At 33.8% G+C, this 12,538-nt stretch overlaps 2 protein-coding genes across 4 annotated transcripts in view; both read right to left on the reverse strand.

Annotated features, from left to right (window-relative positions):
* The window catches only part of LOC127842550 (zinc finger MYND domain-containing protein 19-like), a 249,057-nt gene that overhangs the window by 119,559 nt on the left and 116,960 nt on the right, over window positions 1-12,538 (reverse strand). The window lies entirely within an intron of this gene.
* LOC127842552 (protein C10-like) lies at window positions 387-10,743 on the reverse strand. Of its 2 annotated transcripts, none has more exons than XM_052372109.1 (3): window positions 10,623-10,743; window positions 6,096-6,272; window positions 387-4,297 (listed from the first exon to the last, which is right to left on the reverse strand). In XM_052372109.1, the coding sequence occupies exons 1-3, from the start codon at window positions 10,663-10,665 to the stop codon at window positions 4,158-4,160; spliced, it is 360 nt and encodes a 119-aa protein (XP_052228069.1). In that variant the 5' UTR covers window positions 10,666-10,743; the 3' UTR covers window positions 387-4,157. The 2 variants fall into 2 exon arrangements, with proteins under 2 accessions (XP_052228069.1, XP_052228070.1); XM_052372110.1 differs by having other exon boundaries at window positions 10,629-10,687.

Raw genomic sequence — 12,538 nt, forward strand, 5'->3', positions numbered from 1 at the left:
AATGATATCTTGGCTTAGTTAAAAAAAGGTTCTTGCTTGTTGAAAAATATAGCGGCCAGTGTGTGGCAGTTTTCTTTATATGGCTATAGTAAAACAATGCTAAACATTTCCTGAAAAAACAACAACAATGACAGCTTAATGTTTCTGCAAAAAACTTTCTAAGATTCCAGCAAAATATTTGTAGCGAGCAGACACTTTTCCCAGATTTTTTTAGAGCTTCCAGAACATTGGCAATTATGAAATGCTACTTTGGAATTCCACTGTTAAAATGCCAACTGTTAAAATTATATTTTTGGGAAGAAAACATTCTGAACAACTTTTCAATTCAGTGTTTCTGTATGGGTTTTTTCAATAAGAGGAGCGGGGATTGAAATCAAACACAAATCAAGCATTATTAGAGTTTATAAATACATTACTGTTCAAATATGTACAAAACATAAATACATTTGTATCTCATCACGAGAACACCTCATTATTGTGAATGTCACATTGTATATGCAAAAAATAATAATAGAACAATTATTATGACACTAGAAAGTTCAATGCATTCAATCAATGTTACATTTCACAAAATAAAAACATTTTGATTACATCAAGGAAATACATTTAAAAACAAATAATCATATCAGTGAAACTGATGGATTGCAACCTGATAATGTGTCAATGATAGGTTGATTGCAAGCATTGGAAAAAGAAATTAAAGAAATATATCTTAAACGAAAAAAACAAACATAGAAAATATAATACAAAGAAAATTGTGTTGACAGGAAAGATTCATAAGAAAATCTCCAATTTTAAATCAAAAGGCAATATCTCATGAATCCTTGGAACAAAATGACACAAGTTTGTCTGCATGTCCACCATTTAGAGCTGCTAAGTTTAATAAAATGTTATTCTTAAGTCCTGGAGATCATTTAAGGAAACAAAACTTTTTTTAGATAATGTACTATTTTGTGATCAAAGGCAATAACTCTATAAAAATTCATTAAACCTCATCAAAATGACAATATGTGCCTGTCCATTCTAAAAATGCACATACGTTTTTATCAAAAGCAGGCGAGTAGTTCCAGGAATTTTGGTTGAAACTAAGTGTAATACATACATATAGTATATTAAACAATAGGGGCCATGATGGCCCTGAATCGCTCACCTGAATAACCTTGCTACATGTACATCAACTTAAATTCTATCAGACCCATATACAATTATCCCAAGAAAGATTTCATTAATAAATACATTCTGACAAAATGTCATTAAGATGTGATGAAAACTGTGACCTCTTTCATCTACACAAAGTTTTACTAGAATTGGCCCGGTGACTTAATTTTTGACCCCAGGTGACCCATATACAATCCAAAATCAGATATTATCAAGATGAACATTCTGACCATACTTCATTAAGATCTGATAAAAACTATGACCACTATTGTCTACACAAGGTTTTTCTATGATTTGACCTAGTGACCTAGTTTTTTACCCTAGAAGACCCAAATACAATCCCAACCCAGATTTCATCAAGATTAACATTCTTGCCAAATTTAATTAAGTTTGGATGAAAACTATGACCTCTACTGTCTACAAAAGTTGTTTATTTAATTTGACCTAGTGACCTAGTTTTTGACCCTAGATGACCCAAATTCAATCCCAACACAGATATTAACAAGACAAACATTCTGACAATATTTAATTAAGATCTGATGAAAACTGTAACCTCTATTGTCTACACAAGGGTGTTCTATGATTTGACCTAGTGACCTAGATTCTGACCCCAGATGACCCAAATACAATCCCAAACTAGATTTTATCAAGATAAACATTCTGATCAAATTTCATAAAGATTGGATGAAAACTGTGACCTCTATTGTCTACACAAGATTTTTCTTTTATTTGATCTAGTGACCTAGTTTTTAACCCCAGATGACCCAAATACAATCCAAACCCAGATTTCATCAAGATAAACATTCTGACCAAATTTCATAAAGATTGGATGAAAACTGTGATCTCCATTGTCTACACAAAGTTTTTCAAATATTTGACCTATTGACCTAGTTTTTGACCCCAGATGACCCAAATACAATACACCAAGATTTCATCAAGGTAAACATTCTGACCAAATTTCATAAAGATTGGATGAAAACTGCGACCTCTATTGTCTATTATTTGACCTAGTGACCTAGTTTTTGACCTAATGACCTAGTTTTTGACCCCAGATGACCCAAATACAATCCCAACCCAGATTTCATCATTTCGCCATTCCGCTTTTTAACAGCGTTAGACACGGCGTTGTCCAATTATTGTTAATTGCGTTTTAAACGTCTCTTGAATAATAAAGTAAAGCTATATTAAACTACTCCACACTGCAAAGTATCTTATATTATAAATAGTACAGCCCAGAAAAATCGGGCCGTCCATATTATGGCCGAATTCGGCTTTTTAACGCAGAGTTTTATGTTCAGCAGTGTGCTCCACCTTGGTTTTTAACCGTCCCGAGGGTGAACAACACCATTAGCCGTCATCAAGATAAACATTCTGACCAAATTTCATAAAGATTGAATGAAAACTGTGACCTCTACTGTCTACACAAACAAATTGTTGACGGACGCACGCACACGCACAACGGACGCTGGACATTACACGGTCACATAAGCTCACCATGTCACTTCGTGACAGGTGAGCTAAAAAACATGACTAACACAGCAAAATTCAATTATAAAAGTTAAAGCAGCAATAATGTGCTCCTCTTTTTCTGCGGGAAAAACGAAGACAAAAGTAGAAAACGATGTAACAAATACCTTAAACAAGCTTTACAAAACAGTAGTCACATACAAAAGTCTTGTAAATATCCATAAGCCTAGGATTTTCTGAGTATGGTAATTTATTCCACTATAACAGAATTTCACCAGTACACACTGCAGCAAATTTGTATTTCAATTGACATTCAAGAAAAGAAACACAACAGGGATAAGTTTTATACGTATATTGAAAAAAAATATTATTACAACTTTTTTCACATATTATCGTAAGCGCTGAATTCTGATTGGATAATCTTTTTTTCCATTTCCCGATGAAACATATGCACATTTTAATATAAATATCATGACCATACTAATTTTTCAAAAACAAAGTTTTTTTTGTTTTTTTTTAAACCTATTTATTTAAGCTTAATTGCATAACAAGCCTAAGGCTTATATGAAACGCTCTCAAGTCCGTTTCCTTGGTGTATATGGGGGAGATTTAAAGAATGCTCCCACAGTGGGGATTGAACCCGTGACCTTCCGATCACTAGGTAGACACCATATCCACAACGCCACGGCGACCTCATACACAAGTTGCACAATACTGTTGGCGTTTATGCATATTAAGCATAGTTTTCCCTTCAATTTATACACCAATGAAATCCAGAAAAATGCTATTTGGGTTTGTAATAAACAAATGTTTCCTGTACTTTGCAAACAAAGTCTAAATGGATCATGTTTTATTTTCCTTCATTGAAGCCTGTAGAGCTGAACATACTTCACTAACAACTTCAATATCTTTACATATAAACTAACACAAAGATTTATTGGTCTTATTTCTTCATTAAAACCATTAACACACGATATGTAGACACCAAAGTTTCATGGCTTAAAAACTTCTTTAGCCAAATCGGATTGCTATGGAAAAATAATTAAAAAATTGTAGCCAAATGGAGTTTTCTTTAGCTAAAACTTGGCCAATTTGTAGCCATTTGCAAATTTTGCAAATCGCAGAATAGCCATGTCAAAGGCTATATTGCACAAAACAGTCTGTTCACAATTCGTTCAACATTCACAAAGACACCTGTCAACTGTAAGAGTCCACACAAACTTGGCAAAATTGGATGAGTTCACAGTCCCCTCACTAAATCAAGACAAATTTTACATGATGATGTAGAGTATAAGCACTTCTTGCTGACGTCTCAAATAAGCCTGTGCATTCCGAACAGGCTATTCAGGGACAACACTTTCCTCCTAAACTGCATTTACGTAAAGAGACTTTATTTAAACAAAATTCCATGAAAGCAAAAAGTGTTGCCCCTGATAAGCCTATATGAACCGCACAGTCAAATCTTGGACAATACTTTACGCAAATGCATTATGCCTTGTTTCCATTTAACCCTCTTGTGATAACACCTGACTTCATCCAGACCCATTTGTGGTATGCCCTGAGCTTGCCCGAATAGGAGGGATCAGTATGGCCCTCAGCTGATGATTCATCTGCGCCACGTCCTGGTCTTGTTTCTCATACACTTTAACTGCCTGCGTGAATCTTATAACACCTGGAAAGAAAAAGTGGGCCTCGCTCTGAAATGCCTTAATGCATGTGCGTTAAGTGTGGTCCCAGATTAGCAAATGCAGTCTGCACAGACTTATCAGAGACAAAACTTTTGTTTTTATGTCATTTTTCGTTCCAATGGAATTTTTTCTTCGCAAAAATCCAATGTAGGGTGAAGTCTTTTCTGATTAGCCCGTGCATATTGCACAGGCTAATCTGGGACAGCACTTTAAGTACATGCATAAGCCCTGTTTCCTCAGAGAACGCCTAAAATGCATTACTAGTGAACATTAAGTCATTTATTTTTCACGTGATACAGTAATAGGATCGCTAACATCCATTCCAGGAAAGAAGTTACTAATTGTCGTGAAAATCAGAAAAGAAATATAAAGATGGCAGTGGATCCTCATATTTGCACCAGAAGTATTTACATGTATATTCCTGCCAATAAGAGGTGTAATGGATATGGTGTCTACCTATCAACTAGCCTTCAAGATATTCTGGCCCACTGTGGTTTGATCCCCACAGTGGGAGCGATCTTTAGATCCTCCCAAAGACAAAGTAGTGTTCTTTCCCAAGAAATGGAATCGAGAGCATTTCAATAAGCCTTTGGCTTTTGATGCAATCAAGCTAAAATAAGGTTTAAACTCACAGGGGGCAACCGTTAAAAAATAAGCAGTAATAAATTCGATTGATTTGGGACCAATAAGCAACAGATAAAAGATGACTTTTAGGCCGCATTCAAAGAAATTGATATTTTCCAGTAAAATGAATAACAACGTCCCAACATTTTTGACGCATTTGCAGTCCCTTAGAAAGTTACATGTATATCTAATTAAAGGCCTTTTTAAATAAATCCAAGTTTAAATTTAAAGGCTTTATTTTCAACCCTTAGATACTGATGAGCAGCAAACAGCATAAAACCTGAACAGTCTATAGTTACTCATAGTCTGTTCTTGTTTTATTCTGTTTGCACATTTTCACTTTGCTTCTAAGTTGGAAAGGGTTGAAATATAACCAGATAAGCATGTCAAGTGTGCATAGGCTTAAGCTACTCAGGGACTACATTTTGCCCCCAAGTCTGAATTTCCATAAGGGACGACTTCCTTTAAACCAATAACACTCTAAAGGCGGAAAGTGCCAGCACATGCTTATCTGGGACGACATTTTATGCTGTTTTACAAGAGCGATGCTCAAATCGATAAATCAGTGTTTTTTTGCATTCTTTATAATGTACCGAAAAATGGCACTTTCCCAATAAGGAAAAAACTACAAATTTCCCAATTGCTGTCAACAAAATCCCCAATTGAAGATTTCTACAATAAAAAAAAATAAAACAAGAGATGTGTTTGTAAGAAACACAATGCCCCCTAATGCGCCGCTTTTGTTGTTGTTGACCTTTAACCTTGAAGGATGACCTTGACCTTTGACCACTCAAAATGTGCAGCTCCATGAGATACACATGCATGCCAAGTATCAAGTTGCTATGTTCAATATTTCAAAGGGGGGGGGGGGGGTGGGGGCATAAAAAATAATCATAAATAAAATGCAACATTAAGTTAGTTTCCCTATGCAGCTCTATGGCTTGAACCTAAGTAAATATAATATTGACAACTTGACAACATTAAGTTATCAATTTTAAAGACTTTGGGAGAAAAAAATTAAATACACCAATTTTTCAATAGGAAGACTTCACAATGCAAACCTTTCGAATTTAAGGAATTTTCGCTAACAATTTTCCCAATTGGGCTGGTACAAGTGCTTTCCCAATCGGGCAACAAAATCGCTTTGACTACACCCACCGTCACCATCTGAAGGGAAGCCATATTTCTCAATGACCTCCATCTGTATCTGGGCAGCCACGGGGAACACTGTCTGCATCGCCCTCAGCATGTCGTTGCCCGCACTCTCCCTCGCATCCTCAAGACGTCTGATGTTGTCGGAATCCCTGAATGCCCGAAGAATATCTTGAAGGGCTACTGTAATGGAGTAATCACTAGAGCTTTCAATCCACCATTTCGAATTAATATGTTAATTATTTTAGCCTATAATTTAGGCATATCTGACAAAGACCAATCAGCATAGCTCTCAATCCGCCATTTATTATTTTAAGTATACTTTCCTAAGTGTACAAGTACATGTAGCTCTAAGGAAGGTGGTCGAATTTAGACCCCTGATTCAATCAAAACAAAGCCCATAATAAGGATTTATATTTCAGTGTACAATTATTTTATTAGTTAACTTGCACAAACTATAGTGCACTAAATGGCAATGTGGTGCTTTTATAATGAATATAAAAAAAAAGAAATGTTTATTCTTTAAATATTTATTTTAATGTTCATAAAAAACACGTTCTCATTTATGTGTCTGCATTTTGTAGTAGCCAGAAATTGAAATCTTGTCCCTGGCATTGTGTAAACAGGTTAGGAAACCAACTGCGAGTTAATTATACATTTGAACCAAATTAAGTCTTTATTTATTATCATAAATATATAGTTGGCACTGAAGAATCATAATACTCATTGCAAGTTTCCTCAGGCCAGCTGTTAATCAAACTCACTAACTAGAGAATCAAATATAAAAGAGTGTAAAACTAGAACTGATAGACTGAGCATTAGGCCAGTATTTTTTAATAAAATGATTTTCGGATTTTTTTTCCTAAGAGAGTAGAGTAGGAGGTGAAAAAAAGATGAGTACCAATAAACTTATGTAAAAAAAAAATGGCATGAAGTTCTTTGAACTAGCAACCAGAGTGATTTTTTCAAACACCTTTATTTGCTAAATGATCATTATCACATTGTAGGTCTTGATTTGCAGATTTTAAATCAGGTTTACGTGCCCCAGATAATTATTTGGGAAAAAGGGTTTTCACCCATTGATTTTGAAAAATAGGGTGATTTCATCTTTGAAATAGAGTGAAATGAGTTATAAATACATAGCTTTAAATCATTGCTGCTTTAGTTTCCGTTGAAGCTGAACACTTGTATTGATTCAATAAAACTGTAAACTAATAATAAACTAACTAATAATAAACTATCATAATTTATTTCAATTAACTGATGTTTCATAACATCTTTAATCCTTGAAACTGTTCATAATACAAACTGATGTTAACTGACATCTTTGTAACTGTCAAACATTTTCTAGAAATTGATATTTTGGCGCAACAATCGCGGACGTCTTTCGACATCTCTTATACATTTTTATTTCACATCGCAATAGAAACTGAAAATACAGACACTTTACAAATACATGCACATTGAGCAACGGATTTAGTCAGATTAATTGCGTGCATGTTGTGGTAAATAATTTAGTCAGACGCTTTATTTAATTATGAAATCTAGTCCGCAGAGCGTTTGAATAACTTTGTCTATTTTCCTACTCCGTCATCCAGGTGCTTGCTGAATGAAAGCATTGCCGCGTTACGATCATAATTCAAAAAGAAAATACGGAAAATGAGCAAAGCATTTTCGATCAAAGCTATTGTATTGTACATATCAAATTTGCGTAAAAGTCAAATTGGTTGCGTTTTCAGACAAAACACATGATATTGTTTTTTTTTTTGCTTTTTAAACATTTTAATAGGGTGAAAGACGCAGATAAGCAGCTTATCTGGGGCACTGAGGTTCAAACTTTGAGTTTTTTCAAATATCTTAACTGAGTCAAAAGTAATGCCAATTCCCAAAAATAAAATACAGCAACATAATAAAGCTTAAATTTTGTTAATAAATATACATTTGCTTTTGCTCCCAAATATATTATACAACAGTAATGTTACTTGTAAAATAGTCTTTGTTTAATAGAAAAATAAATTCTATGGATTAAACAATTTGTCATAATCTTCAGATTCAATTCATAACTTTCTCTCTACAGTCTGTGTATCCTCTCTAATAGACCATACAAACACTCCTGTTTTTACATTTTCTTTCTTGCAAAATTCATTATTTCCAGCACTATAACCCATTGTTCAAATAGTCAAGTTTTTGAATTTTATTATGGATACAACTGCATAATTTTTAACCTTTTTTTTTATTTGGATATTCATGGTTCAAAACTGTTAAAAAAACTTTTAATTTTGTGATTTTTTTTATATAAGATGATAGTTAGTAAGTGTACCAAGTTTGAATGCCATAGCATTGATACTTTCTGAGAAAAGTGGACCTAAACGCAAAACTTAACCAAAATTTTCAATTTTCTAAGTATAAAAAGGGCACATAATTCTGTCAAAATGCACGCCAGAGTTATCTAACTTTGCCTGCCCAGTCCCCTCATGATAGTTAACCGGACGCCGACGCCAACGCCAAGGTGATGACAATAGCTCATAATTTTTTTTCAAAAAATAGATGAGCTAAAAAATGCTGGCCTTTTGTTTAAGATAACTTAGTGTGTGGAGTGATCACTTATTTGGCCAGTGGTACAGTCTGCAAAATTAACCCATCGCCTGATCGCCAATGCGATGAAATCTCGGCTCTGGCGATAGAAAAATTGCAATAAAAAAAAACAAGAAAATAAACCAATAAATAATCAATTTACCAATTTTAGGTGTAAATTCTTATAGTGACACCGCTTGGTTACTTCCCTTAGTTTTCTATCATAAAGTGATCTCTCTTAGATGTTCTAGAGTGTTAAGTCCGGCTCGTGTATTTAAAATGTTGTAATAATTTTGGTAAACTGAACTTGCATTCTAAATGCTGATAAATGAAATAATAGTGCAAGGATTTTTATAAATTAAGTAAACCGGTTGAATGTGTGTTATTAATAGCTTTACAATTACAAAATAACCGTAACAGTGTATATCATTTATATGATTAAGATCGATACCCGTGAGCACCGGCTTTGTATTTTTACTGGTAAATACTTGCTGCCAAGAATTACACTTTAATTGTTCTGCTAAGGTCAGCAATGTTTAAACAGAAAGCTCCGACGTCTAGTTCTGTCCCTGGGAAGAAGTTGCCACCACAAACAGATGAGACAGTAGCGATGGAGCTAGATTTATTGACACTGACAGTCTATCTGATGATGATAGTGAGGATGTTGATGATGATGAAAACTTCGAAAATAATGAAAATAACATAGCAAAATATTGTAAAGAACTATCAGAGTCAGATGTGATGGAATAAAAGTTTGAAACCTGGAATACGTATTTGTTTACAACCTCACCCTACAATTGTAATCTTTATAGTTACAGGCCTTTTTCTGTTTATTTTGGGAAAAGGTACCTAGAAAAATTGGGATTTTTCAAGTCACAAAATCTTCCACATTGGGATGAATTTTCATTGACAAAAGCATTATTTGGGAAATTATTGTTCTGATTTTTCTTATTAAATCTAATGTTTTCATACATAGGTATTGCCCAAAAATGCTAAGAAAAGTATTAAACTGTTTTTTTTAACATGCAAAAGTCATTTTCAACTGCTAGTGCCAATGTAAAAAAATGTGTATGATAAAAAAAACTGACTTTGTTATGCTTGAAGTTCAAATAAAATACATAGCTTGATATGTCATTAAGGATACCTAGGCTACTGGGAAACACACTTTTCGGCTTCGATCATTTCGGTCGGAAATTGGGATTGTTTTTGAGAATTGGGAAAATATATCCATAACTGGAGAATGGGACCGACTATTGGATCAGTGAGATAGGCAGAAAAACGCCTGATATATAAAGACTGTTGTAGTCCTTTCATTAGATAATGTCACTGTAAATTAAATAAAAAATATTCTGGCTATGAAAAATTTCTTCTGGCTATGACATTTTCAAAGTTTCATAGCCACATTGGCTATGAAGACAAAAAAGTTAGTTTTGCAGACTGGTGGTAGATTGTATAAAATTTGCACTTAATAATGAAAATGTCCATGTTAATCTTATAGAACATAGTTCCAGTTATCAAAAGAACAAGCATGCCTATGTCTGTGCTGGTTGCCAGAATTATCTGGAGAGTGTTGGGATTTTTATTATTTAGCTTGATTTTAAGTCCCAGATTAAGGCACTGCCTCGGAGGTAACTCAGGTTCAACAATTTCATTGTTAAAATGCAAGCCTAAAATATGTCAAACAAAGTTACAGAGAACAAACACCAGACAGATTTTGATTTGAAGAAATAATTTAAGCTTTTCCCCAAAAGGCTTTCTTAAAACAGTCGCAGCCAGTTCAATGAAAACGAGTATCCGAAATATATATCCGATTTTGTGCTACTTAAATGTAACAGTGACAACCATGCTTTCGTACATAACTTTAATATTAATATTTTGTTCAACGTATACTGTGAAAAAGTATAAGTAATTATATAGAACCAATTTGCAATATTAATCCAACGAAATAAAAATAATTACGTTTACAATCGTGCAGAGAGAAATGTTGCAAAGACGCCGCCATTTTGGACAAAAATGTATCAAGTCAAAACGAAAAGCAGTCAAGCAGGTCAAGCAGGCAAAACGGTCACAAGACATACGCCCTGCAATTTTAGTTTTTAAGTTCTCTTTGTGCAACTATTAAACTGCACCTCCAGTGTTTGCCTGTTTTATCATTTTATGCATAGAATAAAAAGCAGAGTACTTGCTCTAAGTTTTGGGCTACTTTATAATACTTACTTTTTATCGTGTCCGAAAAATTAGGTACTAAAAATTTTCCATAAATAAAGTGTCAGAAAATTTAGAGACACACTGACAATGTACTTGATCCATTTTTACAATCAATACATTTAATATACTTTGTACTAATATGCATCATATTTTTTCCTGAACGTATTCACACCAAAAAGCGTGAATGCTTTAATAAGAACTAAACGTTTTCCAAATAACTTATTACCACTTAATTAATTATCGGTGAAGCCATTGTCTGTTAGCGGTATACCTATCTATTCAACCAAATACACATATACGGGCTATGTAACCGGATACACGCAAATAGGTAAAAATGTGATTGTCAACACATTTAGAGTTATTAATTATACGGAAAATCTGGGTGTCCGAAAATTAGATCACAAAAATATTTTTTGGCATAAAAAGTGTGTCTGAAAACTTAGTGTTGTTACGGTAAATAGTGTAGGTATATTGGGGGGGGGGCGGTCAAAAAAGTCAATCTATTATTGCTGGACTGTGTTTCCTCTCAAGGTACTCTCCACTCCCATCTAAAATCAAAGCACTGTAGGCACTTCAGATGTTCGCTCTTTGAACGAATTTAATATTACTTACAGCCACAGGTTAAGTTCGACTTGTTAAGGTAGGCCAATCGACCGACCACGAAAACTGCAAACACACATGTAATTTACCTTTTATTGTTTACAGTGGTGAGATTTTGAAAAAGCATCAAGGAGGAAAATGCCATTGATTAACAATCTCTCATAATTTTATACAGGATTCACACAAACTCCATTCGTGATTACAAAGATTAAAAATCAACGTATATAAAAGTTGGCGCTAAAGAAAAGTCAGTGAGTCTAACAAAGAATGAACCACAACATAATTCTAATAATAAATGTACAATAATAGAAGTATTGGTATCAACGAACATTGTATTAAATTCTCAATCAAACCACATTAACAAATATTTAATATTTTACGCCTGAAATTAAATGCTTAATTTAATGTATTTCCATTTAATTGTTTTTTCATGTTCATGTACTGACATTATGTACTGTAACTCCTCAATTCTCCCATCCGTCACAAATGTTTTTTTATCAACGTACCATCTACTGCAATGTTTAAGTCGTAAATTAACATATTTTTTCTATAGTTTTAATGGGTCAATACTTTCTAATTGTGTGCATTTATTCCGATTAATATTTTTCATCATAAAATTCTGCATGTACGTTATTGAACGTCTATTTTTAGTTATAGCACATGGTCTGTTGCAACACGCACGCTAGACGATAGTACGGTGGCACTAAGGTGACATAACCGCTCCAAAAAGACCGGAAAACAGAACTTGTGTTTTTCGCTCCAAAAAAATAAGGGAAAAAAAGAACTTGAACGAAATTAACTCGGGGAAACACAAAATAAGTCTGTTTTCCCGTCTTTTTTTGAGACTGAAAACATAATCGCTATACTGTGCGCACAAGATAATTGGACAATCACAGACGCGGATTATATGGAAGGAACAAGATACTAAACATTTTACAGATTGTTACAAAATACAACCCCTGACCACGACTACTCGTGTTTTATCAAGTATGTTTAGTCAGGATTAGCAAAAGCTCTTTTTTTCAAAAAGCTCTTTTTGCCAAAATTTTTGTTGTAGTTATGATATT

This window comes from Dreissena polymorpha, chromosome 8 (genome assembly GCF_020536995.1).
Source record: "Dreissena polymorpha isolate Duluth1 chromosome 8, UMN_Dpol_1.0, whole genome shotgun sequence".
NCBI classification, from domain to species: domain Eukaryota; kingdom Metazoa; phylum Mollusca; class Bivalvia; order Myida; family Dreissenidae; genus Dreissena; species Dreissena polymorpha.